The sequence below is a fragment of the Pholis gunnellus genome, assembly GCF_910591455.1.
Source record: "Pholis gunnellus genome assembly, chromosome: 11".
NCBI classification, from domain to species: Eukaryota; Metazoa; Chordata; class Actinopteri; order Perciformes; family Pholidae; genus Pholis; species Pholis gunnellus.
Window position 1 is genome coordinate 11,930,767 of NC_136538.1, and position 18,719 is coordinate 11,949,485.

Sequence of the window (18,719 nt, forward strand, 5' to 3'; positions counted from 1 at the left end):
CATCCCTGCCAAAACACTGAGCACTGAGACTGGATAGAAGCCATCTGAGTTCAGACCAGTGTGGGGGGAAAAAGAAGGAAATGCAGAGATAACTTTTAACAGTGTGCTTAAACAGAAAAATGAATGACGCCGTGTCACCGACAGAACGGGAAAAAAATGTGAGGAAGAAAGCTCTGCTTTGGTCTGACGTTGGAAGTTTTATTAGGTCCACTTAAAGTCTGCCATGTTGAGAATAGACAAAATATGGAGAAATGACAATGAGCGATATGCAACTTGAGTTCTTAACATGTCATGTACAGCTAAAGTTAGATCATGTACCACACCTAACCTCCAGTCCTTATAGCAAAAAAACAAGATAAAAACACAGAAAAAGAAAATCAGGCATCTTGGAAGTAGGAGTCCAGTTCCTCCGTCATCTCAGACAAACCCTGCGAGGTGTTTGCTGCCGACTCTCGAGTAGCACTGGACCCTTTGGCGGCCGGATTTTCCTGCGACTTATGAGGAGTGTCCGTCGTCTCTCGCTTTACGTCCTTGCCTCCTCCCAAAGCTTTCTGGCTCTCTATGAAGTACTGGTTGGGGTGATTGAGCGAGAAACTGGCTTCCTCAATCTGCTCAAGGACATAAAGAAAACACAGGAGGGGAAGGACAAGAGGAACGGAGAATAGACGTCAGAGGAGGCAGGTTGGTGGCATATTGGTTGATTCAATGTTATGTCATCTGTTAGGAGATGGTCGTGTAACATCTGCTTCAATGGGGACGATGTGGAATGGTTTGCTAATTTATTACCAATTCACCAATTTATTAACAATGATGAGGACAGCAGGCTTTCATGGCCAAATTAGCGTTGTAAATGAGTGAAAAGATGAAATGCCCTTTCAGGACATAAAATGTCAGAATCACTCTCGAGGAGTAAAAACCTATGAATCCATTAAACACGTTCAAGCTCTTTGAAATGCTCTTCCTGGGACATTTTACACCATTGTTAAAACAACTGGGCAATTGTGATTGATGTTTTCAAAACCATTAAATGTGAGTAAATGTTTTAAATTAATTGTTGACCAATTAGAGTGAAGAAAATCCATTTTCTAAAAACAGTTGTGATGTGTTTTAAGGGCAATTATGGAGGGATTTTACTACTTCCAAGAAAAATATTATAATGTTCTGCATTGGGCCGAAAGGGTTGTTGATCAATACATATAAAACATAAATAAACTTGTACTTAAAATATCATACATATACACTAGTTAATCTAATGATTCATCCACCTCCCCTAAAAAGAAACTTGTTTAATGCTTTGATTTGAGAATGCGGTATTCTTTGGTGACCTGTGGGTGTCACTGTGCATAAAGAAGTGCATTCAGAAGAATCGCAGTAGTTTACACAATGGTGTTCCAGGTGAGTGGGTGTGTTTTAATCTGAATTTATGCGAAACGACCCAACATCTGAAAACCGTCTTGCATTTAAAGTCACAAGTAAAAATGATTTGAGTTTCAGACCTTGGTTCCTTTTCCAAATCGCTGCTTCTCTAAAACACGAGGACCTTGAGTGTGACTGAAAGGGATGATGACTCAAGCATCCAAACTTAAACAGATTAAATTAAACAAGTGTCCATGGGGGACTAAAAAAGATCTGAACGCCATAATAAACCTAGACAAATTAAGTGGCTGTGACAGCCAGCTGATGATGGAGGTGATGACAGTTCTGGGTCTCTCCTGAGGACCAAACCCCCGTCTCTGACAAAAGGTAGCCCCAGTTACACCCGGCTTCTAATTAAATCTGCACTTACGTTGTGTGTCAGCTCAAAGTACTTCTGGCACGCCAGCTGAAAGTGCATCCCTTTAACCAGCTCCAGGATCTGAGACAAAAAAAAAAAGCAGACGGTAGAAAGAATGACGAAACGGGCTTATATGGGACTATTTTCCTTCTCCAAACTGTTGAACGTTAGATACCGACGCAGTACATTTACACACGATAATGTCAAGAGATCTTCGCAAATGCAAAGAAAACAGATCACAGGCTTATTTGGGCTACTTTAAATATTCATGCCCTGATCCAACTCTTTGTAGAATCACCGTTGGCAACGATTACACCTTATCGTACATCTCGTACAATTTCTGGGATTTCCTATTTTTTTTCTCCCCTTTCTGGTTTTCTTAAGCTCTGCAAAGCTGACAAGAGATGATGTGAGCAGATATGCTGAAGCCCGGGCCTTGGCTGCTTCACATAAGACCTCTCACAATCTTGTACTACACTAAAAGCACTGGAGTGTTGGCGACGGCATATTCTGGGTAACTCGCCTGCTAAAATATCAATCCAAAGGTCTCCAGCACTCAGTGAGTGAGAGAGAGACTCTGTGGAACCTGCCTGTTTTGGGCTCCTTCATTATTCCCTATATTCCTCAAGGCTGCCTGCAGCGCGATACTGCTACAAGCATGCTCATCACCGGGGCTGGTTTTAGATCAGTGATGAGCGCTTCTTAGTTCATGCCAAATGATGCAGTTTTTATTATTTTGTTTACTGGAATACCGGGAACATTTTGCAAAAGAATTGCACACAAAACTCACATTAAAAAGGAGCAAACACTACCCTTCACTTAGTACTTCCTCTCCAATTAGAGGGGTTTATTCTGGACTGGAAGGCTCTTAGGGGACTAGAGAAACAGCATGCCGAACATCCACACGTGATCAGTCTTTACATTGCAGCTCATTCAGAAATAAACCACTGCTGTGGGAAGACATATCAGAAACTAATGAATGCTTTTGGGTAAACATTTCTTTATAAACATACATGCGATAAGGGGAGAAATGTCCCCTGTTAGAAGCAGATAGCGGGGGCTAGAGGGCGGTCTGAGGCCCACCCTAGACAGGACGGCACCCACCTGACCGATCCCACTGGGAGACACTTTGTAGACCTGAAGCTTCTGCTTCAGCAGTTCTGGGTCACTGTGACGGAAAGGACAGCCTACAAACACAAAGTTAAAATGTATTACAATAAGCCAACACAGATTAGTTGTGTCAGTTTCCAGGCAAAGCACTTGAAGTAAAAAGCCTGATAATGGCAGCCGAGTGGCTCATCACACGGGTAATGGCTTCTTCCGACAGTCATCAACTCACCATGGTGGTCGCCTTGGCTGGGTGGGTTTGATAAAATCACCTTCATGCAACTGTAGGGGGTGTAGTCTGTTCGCTTGCCTTCTTTGCCAAACATGTGGCGCACGCTGTAGGCATATGCTTTGTCGAACTAGAGAGGAAGAGAGCGAGGAAAGGAGACAGGAGGCATTAGTGGGGATGAGAGCGCGAGAGGGACAAGGTTGGGGTGAAAAGAGACATGGTCGTACATCACGTCACTTCTGACGGGCTGTTTTCCTCAATGAAATATGGAGCGATTAGAGAGAACCGGCTGTACAGGTGTCGTCACACTCCAGATAGCTGAATTATGGATATTTTTTTCCATTTTAATTGCGTTTGACCCTTATCCTGCAGAGCACTTTGACACAGCATGAAGAGTGTGTTTTAAATAGAAAAAGGACCTCCCAATACAACGTAGCAGTATCTACAAAAAAGGTATTTTATTCGAGTATCTTCATTTCAAAACTACCTTATACGACTACGCCGCATCCCAGAGGAAAGTGTTGAACGTGTTCCTCCTCTAGATCTATTTGACAGCTATAGTTACTAGTTGTAAGATATTTTCCAAAAACTAAAAAGAAAGAAATGGAAACACATTTCAGGTGTTTGTGATCTCATTTCCTTGCCCGTCTCAGCATCGTACGGCCCGTTGGAGGGGGGCCTGACCTTTTGGTTGAGAGCAAACTCTCAGTCAAACTATGCGAGTCACTGATTTAATAGCTGGGGGAAAAAAAGTTACACGATCTCTCAAAAAGCAAACACGAGTAAACTGTATTAATAAACTTTAAAGTGTCAAGACATCTGCAAACCGTCACACCATCTTCTGTCCAGGTTGTTCCAAACCAAAACTCCCTTCGTACTTCCTAACGGGGCTCATGCTACACACTCTTCACAGTGAACTTCTTCTGTATGTACAGAGCTCATGTGCAGCCATTAAACGTGATTTACAGGGACCCTGCCTCTAAAAATCAAAACGGTAAAATACAAACAGTGTGCTGCGACAGTCGCAGAACACGATCACCAGGACTGCTCCCATCATAACGCGTAAATGTTGCAATAAAACCCTTGAACTTGCTAATGTGACAAGCTGCAGCGGCAATTCACAGATCCATAAAGTCTTCTTGAAGTACAATAAATCAAATATTAATTATGTGAAGCGTGGCAGGATTCAAGAGGCTGTTTCCTGATTTAAGACCCCCCTACTCTATTAAAACTCATCTTGGAACTCCGCCGGCACCAAAGTGTGTTTAATATGCATTAGGTGAAATAATTAGCACATAAAAAGATCCTATGTGGTCCAAAAAGAAGTGATACTAAGGAATGATGAACTCTCACTGAGGTGGCCTGACTTTATTCAGATCAAAGTCAACTTCACAAGAACAGATTATCTGCAACTCTTTCTTAAACCCTGAGATCAACCAAAAATAGATTTCAGCCGTTTTGCCGTTTTCTAAAAGGCATTTGATTTGTCCTTAAAAAGCAGAATTCAGATTCCCGTCAGAATCGGATGTGCTACAATGCAGCCTGCAGTTTGTTCACAACTTGTCCTATTTTTACTCGCATTGAATGCAACCCCCTCTAAAAATATTCCCACCGTGTTCCTACACTCCAGCCCACACTTCAGATAATCCTGGATCTACTCTGCTGTGATTTTCTCAATTCCCTCAGTTTGGAGGTCAGCTGTGTTAGAGAGTCTGAACACAAGCACAAAGCGGCATTAAAAGAGGAGCAGAGCCACCGCTCCTCTGGTGCACATCTTGGCTCACGGGGCTTCGTCACTGTAACATCCCCCCACACTGCAGGACACGTTCACAGAAAACCTGAGGCGATGGAGACAGAGAAATAGGACACAATCAAAGGGATTACGTACGCGAGTGTGTGTGTGTGTGTGCGAGCGTGTGTGTGTGTAAACTTGGCATGGCTTCTTAGGCTCAGTCAGTCCACAGTGACTGATGTGCCTGCAGCTCAGATTCCTCTTACATGTAATACCATTAAAATAAGTCCCGTTTTAATCTGCACTACAGGCTTTTTTTTTTCGGAACCTAAAAACAATAAAAAGGTGAGGGACTATGAAACGCTGCCAGTGTGCTCAAGTTAAGAAGTTTGATGTTACACACAACACACGGGTAGATCTTTAAACTAAAAGACAATGGAGACAAATTAGAACTGCACAGTCCTTAAAAACACTGTGAGCCGCTGCAAACCCTAAAAGTTGTGCTGCGCGTCCACTAAAAGAGCTTAACGTCATTAGGGAAGAAAAAAAAAACTAAAAACATTCCGTTACTTGAATGACAGCTGCAGGTTTAGTGTCCTGGTCCTGTGCATGCTGGCTCACTGGAACACTATGCCGGTTCAGACATAGTTCACACTACATGACTTTAGTCCTGGTTTTCCCCTCTCTCACGGTTATGGAGCTTCCCCGACAAAAGCCTCAGATGTTCAAAGATGTGAGCCAAGAGGTTTGGTATTTCTATTACCAATCAGCCATCATATACACAGCGATACAGATCTGTGATCAGCTAACCTGAGCCATTTATCCAACTGGTATTATTGTGCATTTCTGAGTGAAAGCAAATACTAATTGTACAACTTCAGAATTCAGCAGGAGCCGTTCAACCGAGTCTCCAGGCTTTTTATTTTCAATCACTAGTGTACTAGATAAGGCGACGTACGGGTCGATACTCTGTTTACTTAATTGGGGTCAATGAATGTCAAGTTGCTGAAATAGTAAAGACGTCTCAATGAATTCCTGAATCCTAACGGCAGAATGACGGCACCATTAACATCGCCTCTCTGGTCTGCCTTCAAGAACAAAAGTGAAGTAAAAAGGGATTTTGTATTTACGCAGCTGGGGGCTACTTTCAAATCTACTGAAAATACCAGTCATGAAAAAAATAACACGGGTGTATATTTGTAACCAAACTTTAGAGCAGTTAATATAAAGTGTCACCTAATAAAAGCCCTCCATTGTTGAGAAAGGACCCCAGAGCGAAGCAAAGCTAGAACAAGAGCAATGGTGTCAGTTAGTGGAAATTAATTAACCTGAAGTTAACATCTGTAAAACAAGCAGTCCTACCCCGAGGGCAACACAACCCGCTGAAATGTGGTCCAAACAGACACTCTCGCTAACTTCATGTGGCAAAAAAAAAAAAATATGGATAGATCAAGTTGATTTCATCCCCCCCAGTCTAATATTACACTGCTCTCTTCCTCCGGGCCTCTCTCTCGGCATCGCTGCCTCCCATCTTTTTCCTCCGTGCCCGCCGCATACTAATGAGCTGGCTTTTCTGTGCAGTCCCCGAACTTAACACATACATCACTGTGAGAGCAGCGATCTGTCAGCACCACTCTGCCCGTGGAACAAGAGCCGGGCGTCGTGCACAGCCCATCGCGAGTTCTCTGGGAGCTCGTACACGGGAACCAGAAGAGGGGCCGCAGCGGGAATTCAATGTAGCGTAGCTGCCACGAGGCTCTTACTGGGGGGGGGGGGCAACGGCAGATTGGGAGGACTGGAGAGAATGGATAGACTCGGCTTTATTAGTCTAGAAATGCACTTTAAAAGGCGTCGGTAACAACGCTGCACAAAAAGGGGTGACGGGAAATCTTTAGATGGTTCGACTAAATGTCTGCACACACACAAAAAAACAACAACAACAACCTCTTTCTGAATTTAGTCTTTAGAGAGTAAACAACTCAGAAATAACTGCCCTGATGTCAAACATGTTCTGCTGCTGCAGTGCGAAACCCTTTCAAAGAGCTCCACAAATTACCGGGGGTATTTTTGTTTACTTTCATGGCGGAATAGTAATGCAACCGTGTTAGTTCTCAGTCTCGTTTCCCCTCGTCCTAAACACCGGCGGTCATTACAGTTAATAGGTACACCAGCAGGATACTCATTTCTACAGTTATACGTTGTATTTTCAGAGGCAGGTCCCGGTCAGTTTTAATGCTTCATACTCAAAAGTAGAAAAGGGGATTTTTGGTTTGGAACAACCTGGACCGACCATATTGAGGTTAAATAATATTAATACAGTTCACTTGTTTACGCCTCGACTTTGATGTTTTGCTTTTTAGGAGATCATATAAAAAGGTTTTTCCAGGTAGATACATTTTTGAAATGAGTTTCTATTCACACCACGTTCACTGAGGATTTGGGGATTTGGGGAATGCTTTCACCTCTTTGTCACTCACATTAGTTCGGATACATTTCTGTATAGACAACTCTGCCTTTTACCAATTGCATATTATTGTATTTTGCCTCCTCCTCTCTACAAACGTGTTCTTTTGCACGGGCTAAGAGACGTGAAAAACATAATCTGATTCCTGAACAGCTAAATACACGAAGGACTCTGTGTGTATCTTTGTCTGGTCAGAACTATTTGATGCGTCTTCTCATTACAACAGAAACTGGGGCCCCGGCGGTAAACAGGTGGCTCAAGATCTCCCACCACTTTGTCTGGCGGATGCAAAACATGTCGCCGGACTGGAAAGAGAACAGACCGCCCGGAGCGACATGGCAGCCATGCGATCTACAACTACTCACAATAATTATCTAAAAGACAACACAGAGCCAGATCACTGCACCGGGTCTCTTTTTAACTCACAATTAAATGATTTCTTGGCACTCACCTTGCACCCAGCTTTTGATGCGCACCCAAAAATGCAACACACTGTGCGTGTGCGTGTGTGCGTGTGTGTGTGTGTGAGAGAGATTAAGCAGTGTTTATCACCGCAGGTCAGATGGACGATATTTACATAAGCTTTTACTTTTCAAATGTACGGTAGAAAATATAAATAATTATAAAAGCAGCTCAAGTGACAAGACAAGATCACATGTTTTACTTTTATACACGTATATATTAAAAGTTCTGTAATAAACATATAGACCATTTCACAGTTGTGAAACGTGAACAGCCCAAATGTGTCGGTTTATTTCCTGTTGCAGTGCAAGAAATACTCAATATAGAAGAAGGAAGGGGCCGTTACGTCACTGCATTCAAGAGTTATTGATATTTAACAATAGTCAGGAGGGCTAACGTTAGACAGCTCTCTCCATTATTGTCAGGAGGTGGCGCCAATTTGCCAAATTATATAACGTTATGCCTCTTTAAATCTGGACCTCTGTACCGGTAGTTGTTACTTTGTTCGTCAATGAACCAAGTCAGCATTCACACTTTGTTTAGCTAACGTTAGCCAGCCACATCTCTGTGGAAACGGCCAACATTCATTTGGACGTAAAGCGCTCCGTGTGACGGTGTAAAAGAAACAGTGTTGGTGAATGATCGCACATTTTGCAGCCTCTCTAGCTTAATAGCTGTCATGACGTATGTGTATGTTCATTTTTAATTCATTGATCTTTTCTCAATTAGCAGATTGGTCTCTCAATCAAATCAACAAATTGTAACTTCATAACTTTTTGGAGATTGTATTTTGTTTTTGCTACTATACACGACGGCACAGAGTGAAGTTCACTCACTGGAATTGAAAGTTAATTTTCTCGTGTCTCGTAAGAGACATGATATCTCGACAACCAACTGGCCGCACTGAGGATGGAGCATAAAAAAAATAAATAAAAATGAAATGAAGTCTGAATCTTCCATATCTCACTTAGACAGGCCAGCCAGGACACACAGAGTCTGTGGTGTTCACTGTAAAGTCGTATCTGTGAAGGCAAACTGATACAAGCCTAATTATCTATAGAACAGTTATTCTCTTGACAGCGCGGCTTGAATAACATAGTTCACAACTGTTAAATAAATGTTGCTGCAGTCCAGGCTCCTTTAAAATAGAAATAATGTATATATAATTTAAAGCATTATAACAATAGAGAAGATGAACTTCTATCTGTTCTCTGTGAACTGTTCCATCAGGTGCAGTATCCTGTCACTTTTGTCTCCTATTCACATAAAGAGAAGTGATTCTCTTCATGCAAAACAAACTGTAATGTCTTTACTGCGTCTCGCTCTTCTATTGAGAGACACGACATCGGAGTCCACAAGCACTTAAGTCTTCATTAGTACTGAGTGCATGCAAATAATGCTACCAGGGTAATTTATTCTTCTCAATACAGCTTTGATGGGGTCACGTCATCCCGAATGAAACAGCACCGCCCATTGAGGCGTTGAATGGCACTATGGCGGGGGTAAAATAGTCTTTGTCAGGCCGCCGCAGTCTCTGTAATTGATGGCAGAGACTTAACATTTAACGGGAAGTTCAGCAGTCAAAAGTAATACCGTAAAACACATTATAGCATTACCTTGTCAGCATCCACTTTGCCTCGTATGAACTCCGACCTCCAGAACTGCAGCGCCTGCTCCAGGGAGAGGCCGATCCCTTTGAGGAAGAGGCCGTACTGCATGCGGCCGCCGTGGCGGAGATGGTGGTTCTCTCGGAGGGACTGGTGGAGCTGCCTCATGCAGAGCGGGAAGGACTTTCCAGAAAGCTGGAGGCGGACAACAATGCCACTTTAATCCATCTGGACATGTGAATATCTATTGTTGTGTTTTATTTCTATATCTTCTTTTTGACCCTGAAGTGGCATTAAATACACTTTATTTTCATTCCTAGCTCTGTGCCACGAGGATAACTACACAAACCTTATTATACGCTTTTACACCACACATTCCTCGAGCTAAATGGCAACTTAAACTTGACATTTAAGGAGTAGACGGTCAATGACACTTACCGAATCAATTTGATCCAAGGAGATTTTCCCAACATTCTTCTGGATGCTGTAATCCTGTCCCACATAGGCGTGACTAAAACAAAAAACGCATTTTTAAAAAATATCAGGACGGTGACAAATAAAACCATTTTAGAAGCAATCAGGGCCACGAAATCTGATTAGATATTTGTTCACTCAATGTAATCAAAGTAAGACCCGACACGGAAGACTAGACACAACCATTTTTCAAACGTAAATATAAAACATCCGCTGTAACCTCCCGTCACATGAATGTAAAACTGCTGCGCCGCCATCAGATGTTTAAATCGATGACTCTGGCAACCGTTGAGTCCTGCATGGCCGTGCTTTACTTCACATTGTGCTCCCCCTACCGAAGAGATTAGTGGCCAGCCCACTAATCTGAAAATTCTGCCCACTAATCCACCATCAACAATCGGGCAACACGACTTCTTCCACCCGTATATTCATATTCTTACTTTTATCTAAAGTGAGATAAACACTAACTGTGTTCTGAGCTGCTCTTCTTTGCCATTGAAGCTGAACTGAACACTGTTGCTATTAAGCCACTATTTAATGCAAACGCGAGTGCTTTTTGCTGAACGGTAACTTCGGCATCTTTAAGCCTGGAGCCTATTTCCCCACATTTTTGTGTCTAGTGTGGACAAAACTTCTTAAACTGGTCCAGTATTGAGCAAAACTGCCTGCAATGTAATCCGTCCGGACAGTGCACCATCATTGCACAACAACTAACAATAACAACACAATAATAACACAATAATAACAACCAGACGGGATGAAGCGAAAGGTAAAAGAAAAACATATTTCTCTGTCGGGACATTCCCATAATGTTGTCAATCTGAGCCTGTAAGTAACAAAAATAAGCTCATTTATTGGACGCGGATTGACACCGAGTGGCATTGCAGCCCGTTTTGCGGCTTCAGCGTTTTCCCTCAGTGCTGGACCAATTTCAATAGCTGCCAGTCATTTGCTAGTCAAATGGAAAGCCGCGTCACCAGCGTAGCTACGTAGTTACACCAACACATGCATACAGGCTGGTATGTGGACACACTGATCCCATCTGATCACTTGCAAATAACAGCACGGTTTGTTGCTTTTTTTTGTTGAACAAATTTTAAATATGGCAACTGATGACAAAAGAAGAGGCCGTTTTGGTGAGGTAGTTAAATGAGGCAACAGGCTTCTGAGGCTTGTGTTGCGTTTTGGTTAAAACCTAAACCTCCAACACACCGACAACAAGCAACAGCTTTTACTGCACCAGTCCTGTCTGAAAGAAGCTAATTGCACTTTGTCCACTTGACATGCTGAACACATTCGCTCACAGCACGACTTTAAGCAGGTTTCCCAACAATATTGAATTTGGCTCATGCAGGCTGTACACTGAGCTCGATTTAATCCATTACTTTTACCATTAAAATGCCCCTTTGCATTAAACTATTATAAAATTAATTAAGTAATCCATCGCATGGCCCCAACGCTCAACACGGAGATACAGTACAGTGCATGAGAAGTATTAGTCAGTATTAGTTACTGTAACAATAGGAATAGACGACGCTGCACACGGAGCCAGGCAACACAAATACCCACAACATCTGGACTTCACTACAAGGACAGATTGGGTTTACTCAGACCAGCCACAAGCTGCCAATCAATCCTGCTAAATCTCTTCTTCTTCTTCTTTCTCCAAAACGGAGTCCTGGCAAAGTGGCAGCACAGTTATTAATCCTGCCGCTGCTTACCTGAGGTGGTTAAGGAGCGGCTGTAGGCGTTCATCAGAATGCACTGCTGGTAGCGAGCGGGCTGTCAGCTGCAGAGGAGACGGACATCACATGAGTAAATGGTAGAGCGTGCTTTTCAAAAAAGGACAGCGCAACACTGCAGGGCAAGTACATCACAGAACAACATGTAAATAAAGCTACATTAACTTAATTTACTGTTTCTTTAAAGTCATTATTGTATGACCCCATGCTGGAACATCTGTATACGCCCCCCCTGCTCCTGACGTTTGGTTTTGCTGTCTGAAGTGAACTTTTCAGCTGAGTGTGACTGGATGTTCATCCCTCGCACACAAAAAGCTTTACTTTGTTTAATTGCTTTATGAACATGGACTCCAATCAGCAAACAAGCACCAGTCCACAGTCTAAATCACTTCTACGACTGCCTTACACACACATACACACACACACACACACACACACACACACACACACAAGCTTCATACATTCACAATATTTCTGTTGTTTTCTGCTAAAATGAACAGCCAACCAATAACAAGAGTGATATGGAGAAGCAGCTTTCAATTTCATGCCTTTTTAATGACACATTCTCTGCGATGTCCCCGCGTCGTCCCCGGTGGGGGTAAATAACCATTATAGTAAACACACAAACAGTCACAACGGCACAGTTACAAGCAAAATTGTTTTGGAGCATTATTCCATTCCAACAGTTAGTGGTCCGGATAATTAGCAGGAAATGGGAGGATGGCAGAACTGGTCCAAGTTGCTCTTTTTTTTTTTTAGTTGCTTTTCCTATTGTGATTTGGAGAAGATGGTCCTGCTGTCTGTCCCATGATGGAGGACATGTGTTAAAGCAAATCAAGTGCACGCTGCCCACTGTGAAGACATTAGTGCAGCGGGAATGACTTTCTATACTACACCAAGGACACACAATCTGGTACCCAATCAGGCTTTGGACTCCAGACCGGGTTCTACGGCCAGTGGAGTCCTGAGAGGATTCTTCACATAAGTCGGCCACAATAAACCGTTTACCGCTTCTGTGACGGTCAATGCACGTCATCAGAGCAGCAGGTCAAGATGCTCTGCGTGCATGGTGAGATGAGTGAGCTACATTTAAAAACTACTCTCAGAAATCACTATTGTGAAATTGTATTAAATTGAGCACATTCAAGTAGTGGGTTTTAAAACGGAGCGCTCCGACAGGCCGTTTAGATCTCTGGCTAAACAGAAGCCGCTCTTTGTCGTGAACACGGGCAACAGACTGATTTAAAGTGCCGACACAGTTAAATACAAAAAAGGGTCGAACAACAAAACCAAACCACCGAACCAAAAACACTCCTTTGTTCAAACTGCAGACTCAAAACGCTGCTTTGGAAAGCCATCGAGACCGGCGACTCCTTTGACAAGATGATGCACGACGCACATCGTGCAAACATCGTCACCATTACATTGTTTCCCACTCGAGAGCACGTACAAGTCATAATTAAAACAAACAACTCTATGGCATCTGGGTCAAGACTGTTTGTGGTGTTGAAAAAAAAAAAGGATTGAACTATCTTCTCTGTGACACACGCATGACCAGTGCAGCAGAGTTATGATACATATTCATCTGCAATATAGCATATCGGTCTACTTTGGACAAACTGGACTGAAGACCTGCAGTGGTTTGACCCCGTCAGGGGGATCAGGTCTAATAATGATGAGCCCACTTTCAGCAGAAGGTGGACGGCGTTATGCAAACACTGATCCCTCATGCCGATCCGACATCAGAAAGGTCGACGTTCCAATCAGAGCATTAATGATTCGCTGGCCTTTACACTGACTTATTATCATTTCTTCTGTGTCTGTGAGCTGCATATTGTAGATTTCTTTCATCTCGGTAATGATACTGAAGTCTATTCATAAACCTTTAGTGCCACTGCTCGTGCTTGCTGAGCGTGCTTGTGCCTGTTCCCGAGTCAGGACGCCTCACCGCGGTGTAACGATGGTTGTCTCCTCGCATGTTTCATACAGAGCGCCTCTGGACCTGGAAACACCATGTTCCACGTCCCTCAGGGCATTCAATGCGCAAACGTGCTGGTATTGTGCCTTCACAGACCCCCCCCCCCCCCCCCCCACCCCCCTCCCTTCATGCCTGCAGGGAGAATGAGCACTTTTCATACTAGCTGTGCCCGTGTCACATGTGTGCAAACTCATTTGAACCTCGCATTTCTCCAAGTTTCCCTTTAAGGCCCCCGAAGGCAACAACCACGGTTCCCCCTTCAGATGTAAGGCAGGAGGTGTGATGGTGAGGGGGAGATTTTCTTGGCACACTGTGGGCCTCTTAGGACCAATTGAGCATCATTTAAACTCCACAGCATACCAGAGTATTGTTGATGTGTACCCATCATCTCATTTTCTAATCAAGTGGTCAAATATACACACATTTCTTTTTGAGCTTTCTGCCATATCATTATTAACTCTTTGTGAAACAGTGAAGGAGCTTCAAACACTCACTGCTAGAGCTTTGGACAGCCGGGTGCGGAAATCGTTGAGAACAATGGTGACGATGTCCTGGTGAGGGATGTACACGTAGCCCGCTTTGAGGTACACTTTCCTTGTTCGCACGAGATCCAGGGCATCCTGAAATGGGACCTTTAAAGAAAAACAAAAAATATAGTTTATATTCAAAAGATACAGACGTTAATACTCTGAATGCGTAGTGAATGTCAGGATGCTGAGGCCCACCTTTAGCTCTTTGTATTCTAGTGATGTTAGATAAAAGGGAGTGTGATTTATTTAAGTAAATTCAAAGTCAAGGCCATCGTATGTTCCCCTCTCTCCTTCTTTCATTTTGTGAAGAGACAACTGTTGACTTAAATCCATTCAACGGTGAAATTATATAAAGATGATCTCAGACAGTTATTTTAGAGATTTAGTGATTCAACATTATGTCCAAATATTTATTTAGAAGTAAGGAAAGATCCTCCGATGCAGAATGGAAATTCTACATTTGGGAGAACTCGATTCTCCAATAAGTTGATTTAAACCTCCTCGTGGAACAATATTTGTCCATTTATTTTATGTCATGAGATGGTCTGTGACCATCGGACAAAATGTTGGCCCCAGAGGTACGGAAGCCGAAGAGAGAAAACACAAGTAAGACGATAAATCAGTGTTTTATTTCAATGTGCACCCCTGCTTCCCTGGTGCTCCTGGCAGGTTAAGATTACACAGTTCGGGTTAATCGAATGAGAAAGCTTGTGCGGCAATTAGTCCAAATTTAACATCGGACAAAAGGCAGAAGTCACTACAATCCAAATCTGTGGATTTACAAAACTTCATTTATTGCCAGAAGGACAAAAGTGTTTCTGTAAATGCTCCCAATCGTATTTGACAGCGAGTCACACTGTGAGAGAAAAGTGTGTGATCTGAGATGCAACGTGTCGCGACAGTTATTATCTTCAACACACCTCTGAACGAGACCCAAATTATACTGACAAAGGATTCATTTATCCAAGTAGTCATCGAGTTTGAAATCACTTTTCAAAAGGACTACTCCGTAGATTTAGCATTGAAACTTCTTTATTAAACTTCTGCCATTTAGTAAAAAAAAATAACTGTCTCGGTGTCTTTGTTCTTTATTCACCATGTGAGTCGTGTGTGTGTGTGTGTGTGTGTGTGTGTGTGTGTGTGTGTGTGTGTGTGTGTGTGTGTGTGAGTCAGAGACGAGTAACTCACTTTGTAGAAGTCCTGCTCCTCCACAGTGATTCCACTGACGCTGTAACTGGAGTTGACGAGTTTATCCCGCAGACCCTTCTTCTCCTCGACACTAACCTGAAGAGTTATTGATGACAAAGATGAGTTTCAGTGAAGAGCTGCAGAGGCTCCGCTGTGTCCGTGTTAATACAGTTGAGGCTCGCGTAAGCCAAACATCATTTATCAGATGTAGGTGTCGGTCTCCTCCTTGCTTCACACATAATGTGTTGATGGATTATTAAAAGAGTTGCCTTTTCATTTTCTCCCTTAAAATATGCAAAGCCAGCCTCGGTTCTTTCCTTAGTTGGGCCTAAAGACTCACTTAAGATGAAAAGATTAGCTAAACACTTATTATTCACATTGGATTAGGAGTACTGTGACTGGTAAAAATAGCATTTATCTACATTTATCACTTCTGAAATCTCATTTGATCACAAATACTTTCTTTTTGCCACAAAATTAGAGCACAAAAAAAAAACCTCTTTCAACATTTAAACTTTTAAATCACCATTGAAGGAAACCCTTAAGATTCATGTGTGTTAAATCAATCAAACAGCTCCATCTAGTGGAAATACAATTCAACACAAATGTTACTTTTCCTTCTCTTGGTTAGTTGTTATTATAAATGTTGAAGGTTTGTATAGAAATACATATTTTACAGACACTTTCAGATCAGTCCACAAGCCTTTACATTCACAGATGTGAACCAATAAAAGCAACCGGAGGTGAAAATAATATTGTAATTCTTTGAGCAAAAGTGAACCTTTTGAGTTTAAGTACATTCAATTAGAAAACAGGCTTTCAAAATATGTAAAGGAAGACATACTCACAGTGTCGTACTGCAGATTATTTCTGTGAAGCAATTCAAGTTTCTGTTGCCGAGACAGTTCATTGAAGCGATAGCGGAAAAGATCCACTTCCTGTTGTATAAACCACCGCCTCAGATCCTCCCTTTACAATTCAATTGGAAATAAACATTCAGTTGCATTCTTCTTAAAAATTACATTTGATTTGACAACAAACTCACTCACGACTAAACTTACGTTTGGCAGTAGGCCAGTCTGAGAATGAAGTGGGAGATGTGGTCCTTTCTTCGTCTCTCAGGCTCACTTGGTCCAATCTGAGGTTTTTTGTCATTCTTAACGGGCGACAGCAGGAACAGCATGTTTAAAGATATAGTTGTTTTCATTATTCACTTCTTCTTCATAACTTTTGTCTTGCTGTGTATAATCTTAGCTGTGAGGTAAAATCCAAATAACAGATGTATTAAATGGAGTTTTGTGGCTCTGTATACACAACAGGTACTACAGTCATGTTTACACTACCTGTAGTCCATCGACGATGACTTTGGCTCTAGTAATTCATTTGTAGTTTGCAAAGTAAGCAGCCAACTGTATGCCTCTGAGATCAGTTATTGTGGTTTGATACGGCCATTCACACACTTTCCAGAAGATGTCGTCATTTTTATGGATTATCGTCTTCACTGTCAAGTCAGCTGCACGATTATGAAATAATTTGAGGTTCACAAAAATGCTAACAAGTACATTTTACTTTGTTTGAAATCTGTACTACAGAATCAACCGAAGCCGTAGAAGTCAAAGCTGCAGATCAAGCTAAATACATAGCACCAGCCACAGGCGTGTTTTACTGACAGGTGTTTGTTATTTAGCCTACCGCCATTGATGTAAACAAGATGGTCAAAATAATTCAACTACATGCCTGTTTAACAGCACAGGTCAGTCGTATTGGTCTGCATTGGTTTTGGCTCAGTGTACCCAAATAAAGTGGCATCTGATTGCAATTTAAGGCGACCACCAACACAATGGAGTACAGTGTGCAGCAATAACTGCCGACATACACATATACGGTGGATGATTGCAGAGTGATGACATGTTCCCAAACATTCAAAAGTTTTGCCCATCTGCCAAATGGTTGGTGCATGTTCAATTTTGGCAGCTTTTTGGTTTTGGTAGATTAGCATTGTGTTTTTTGGCTGGTGAGTGAAGCAAATGTACCAGGCTCTTGGCTGGTGCTAACTTTAAGCCCTGCCTGCGTGAAAGTAAAGATTTGGTAAACTGTCATGAAGAAATCTCTTCATGATGAAGCTAAACATACTCACAGCGTCTGGTCTGTAAGGAAAGTTCAGGGCTTTAGACTCAGACTCCAGTTTATTTTTGTACTCTTCGGACAGCTTCACGTGGCTCACGCCCAAATTCTCAATGGTCTTCAACACTGCGGTGGCATTAAAAGAAGACATTTTAAATATCAGGCCTTTTTTTTAAACACATTAAAAAAATGCATTTCACAAAAGCAGAGAAAGGGCCGCTTACAGAAAATGCCAACAGCTCAAAATATTATCAGACGAGCACGAGACCCGGGTCTTACGTTTCAGCCGATCCACAGCAAATGCCTCAAATTCAGTGAGACAGATGTTTTCCAGAGGTGGCTGCCCGTAGAACTGCAGAGGATATCCATAGAGCTCTGCCTGAGAGTTCTTCTTTCTCCTGTCTGTAAACTCCATGGTTCCTGATGGAGAGAGAGAAAACAAGAGTGTTTTGAATAAAGACAGTCGGCCACTAGTAGTCAGCATGCTGACATATTTGCAGGAACGTCCAGTGTGTGAGCTTCAACAAATGGTCATGGAAATTAAAATAAGTTGCACGACTCGTGCTTTATTTCTGTTTCAGCTCTACGTCTTCACCTGGGTGTCGGTTTGGAGAATAAATGAAAATGATATATTGGATACATAAGGTACCCCTGTCAACAATTAGCAATCCATTGGCCCCATTTGGTTTTGACAAATCAAAAGGATCCTATTTACAAAAACAAAATCCATAAATGACCTAACCTCTGGTACTAACGTAGTGCCATTCTAACTGAGCAGAAGTGGCACCACATACAATTTAACTTTTATCTGCAAAAACCTGTGTAGAAAACTGCCTTCACTCAACTCAGTAAGGTACTTTGAAGCTGCTTCCATACGACATAATAAAGAATAGCGACGTCTTTGTGGCTAACAGACAGCAAACTACCTTGTTAAACGGGTTGAAGACGGTAAACTTCTAACACGAGCTCAGCAACTTATACACAACACGTACTGGAACAACATTTAACGGATTTATTGTCGTTATTACCGAACAGGCGACGGGGGTTTGTTTGCTTCTTCTTCTCTGCTCAATCCCGCCAAACAATGTGGGCTGTTCATACGCGGGTAAATGATGACGACACAGGAAGAGAGACCTGTCGTCGCGTGTGTGCGCTCGTTTAGTTGTACCACGTGACCCGCTATTTCACCCCGGTCAATGAGGACTTCTATAAAAAAGATAAGAAAAGACAAAAACTTCACAATGTTCCATTATCCTCAACTAGTCGTGTAGTCAAACAAAGCATGGTTTGTGCATTGCATTATTTTCA

General features: G+C 42.3%; 1 protein-coding gene across 3 annotated transcripts; it reads right to left on the reverse strand.

Annotated features, from left to right (window-relative positions):
* Positions 1–210: 210 nt before the first annotated feature.
* On the reverse strand, positions 211–18,508 carry prim2 (DNA primase subunit 2). 3 transcript variants are annotated; one of them, XM_079168858.1, is made up of 14 exons: positions 18,440–18,508; positions 17,691–17,831; positions 17,425–17,537; positions 16,349–16,443; positions 16,136–16,256; positions 15,288–15,383; positions 14,064–14,201; positions 11,571–11,638; positions 9,814–9,886; positions 9,385–9,570; positions 3,114–3,240; positions 2,879–2,961; positions 1,787–1,855; positions 211–608 (listed from the first exon to the last, which is right to left on the reverse strand). In XM_079168858.1, exons 2-14 carry the CDS (start codon positions 17,824–17,826, stop codon positions 378–380), a joined length of 1,536 nt encoding a protein of 511 aa, XP_079024984.1. In that variant the 5' UTR covers positions 17,827–17,831; positions 18,440–18,508; the 3' UTR covers positions 211–377. The 3 variants fall into 3 exon arrangements, with proteins under 3 accessions (XP_079024984.1, XP_079024985.1, XP_079024986.1); XM_079168859.1 differs by lacking the exon at positions 18,440–18,508 and adding an exon at positions 18,338–18,433; XM_079168860.1 differs by lacking the exons at positions 2,879–2,961; positions 3,114–3,240.
* Positions 18,509–18,719: the final 211 nt, after the last annotated feature.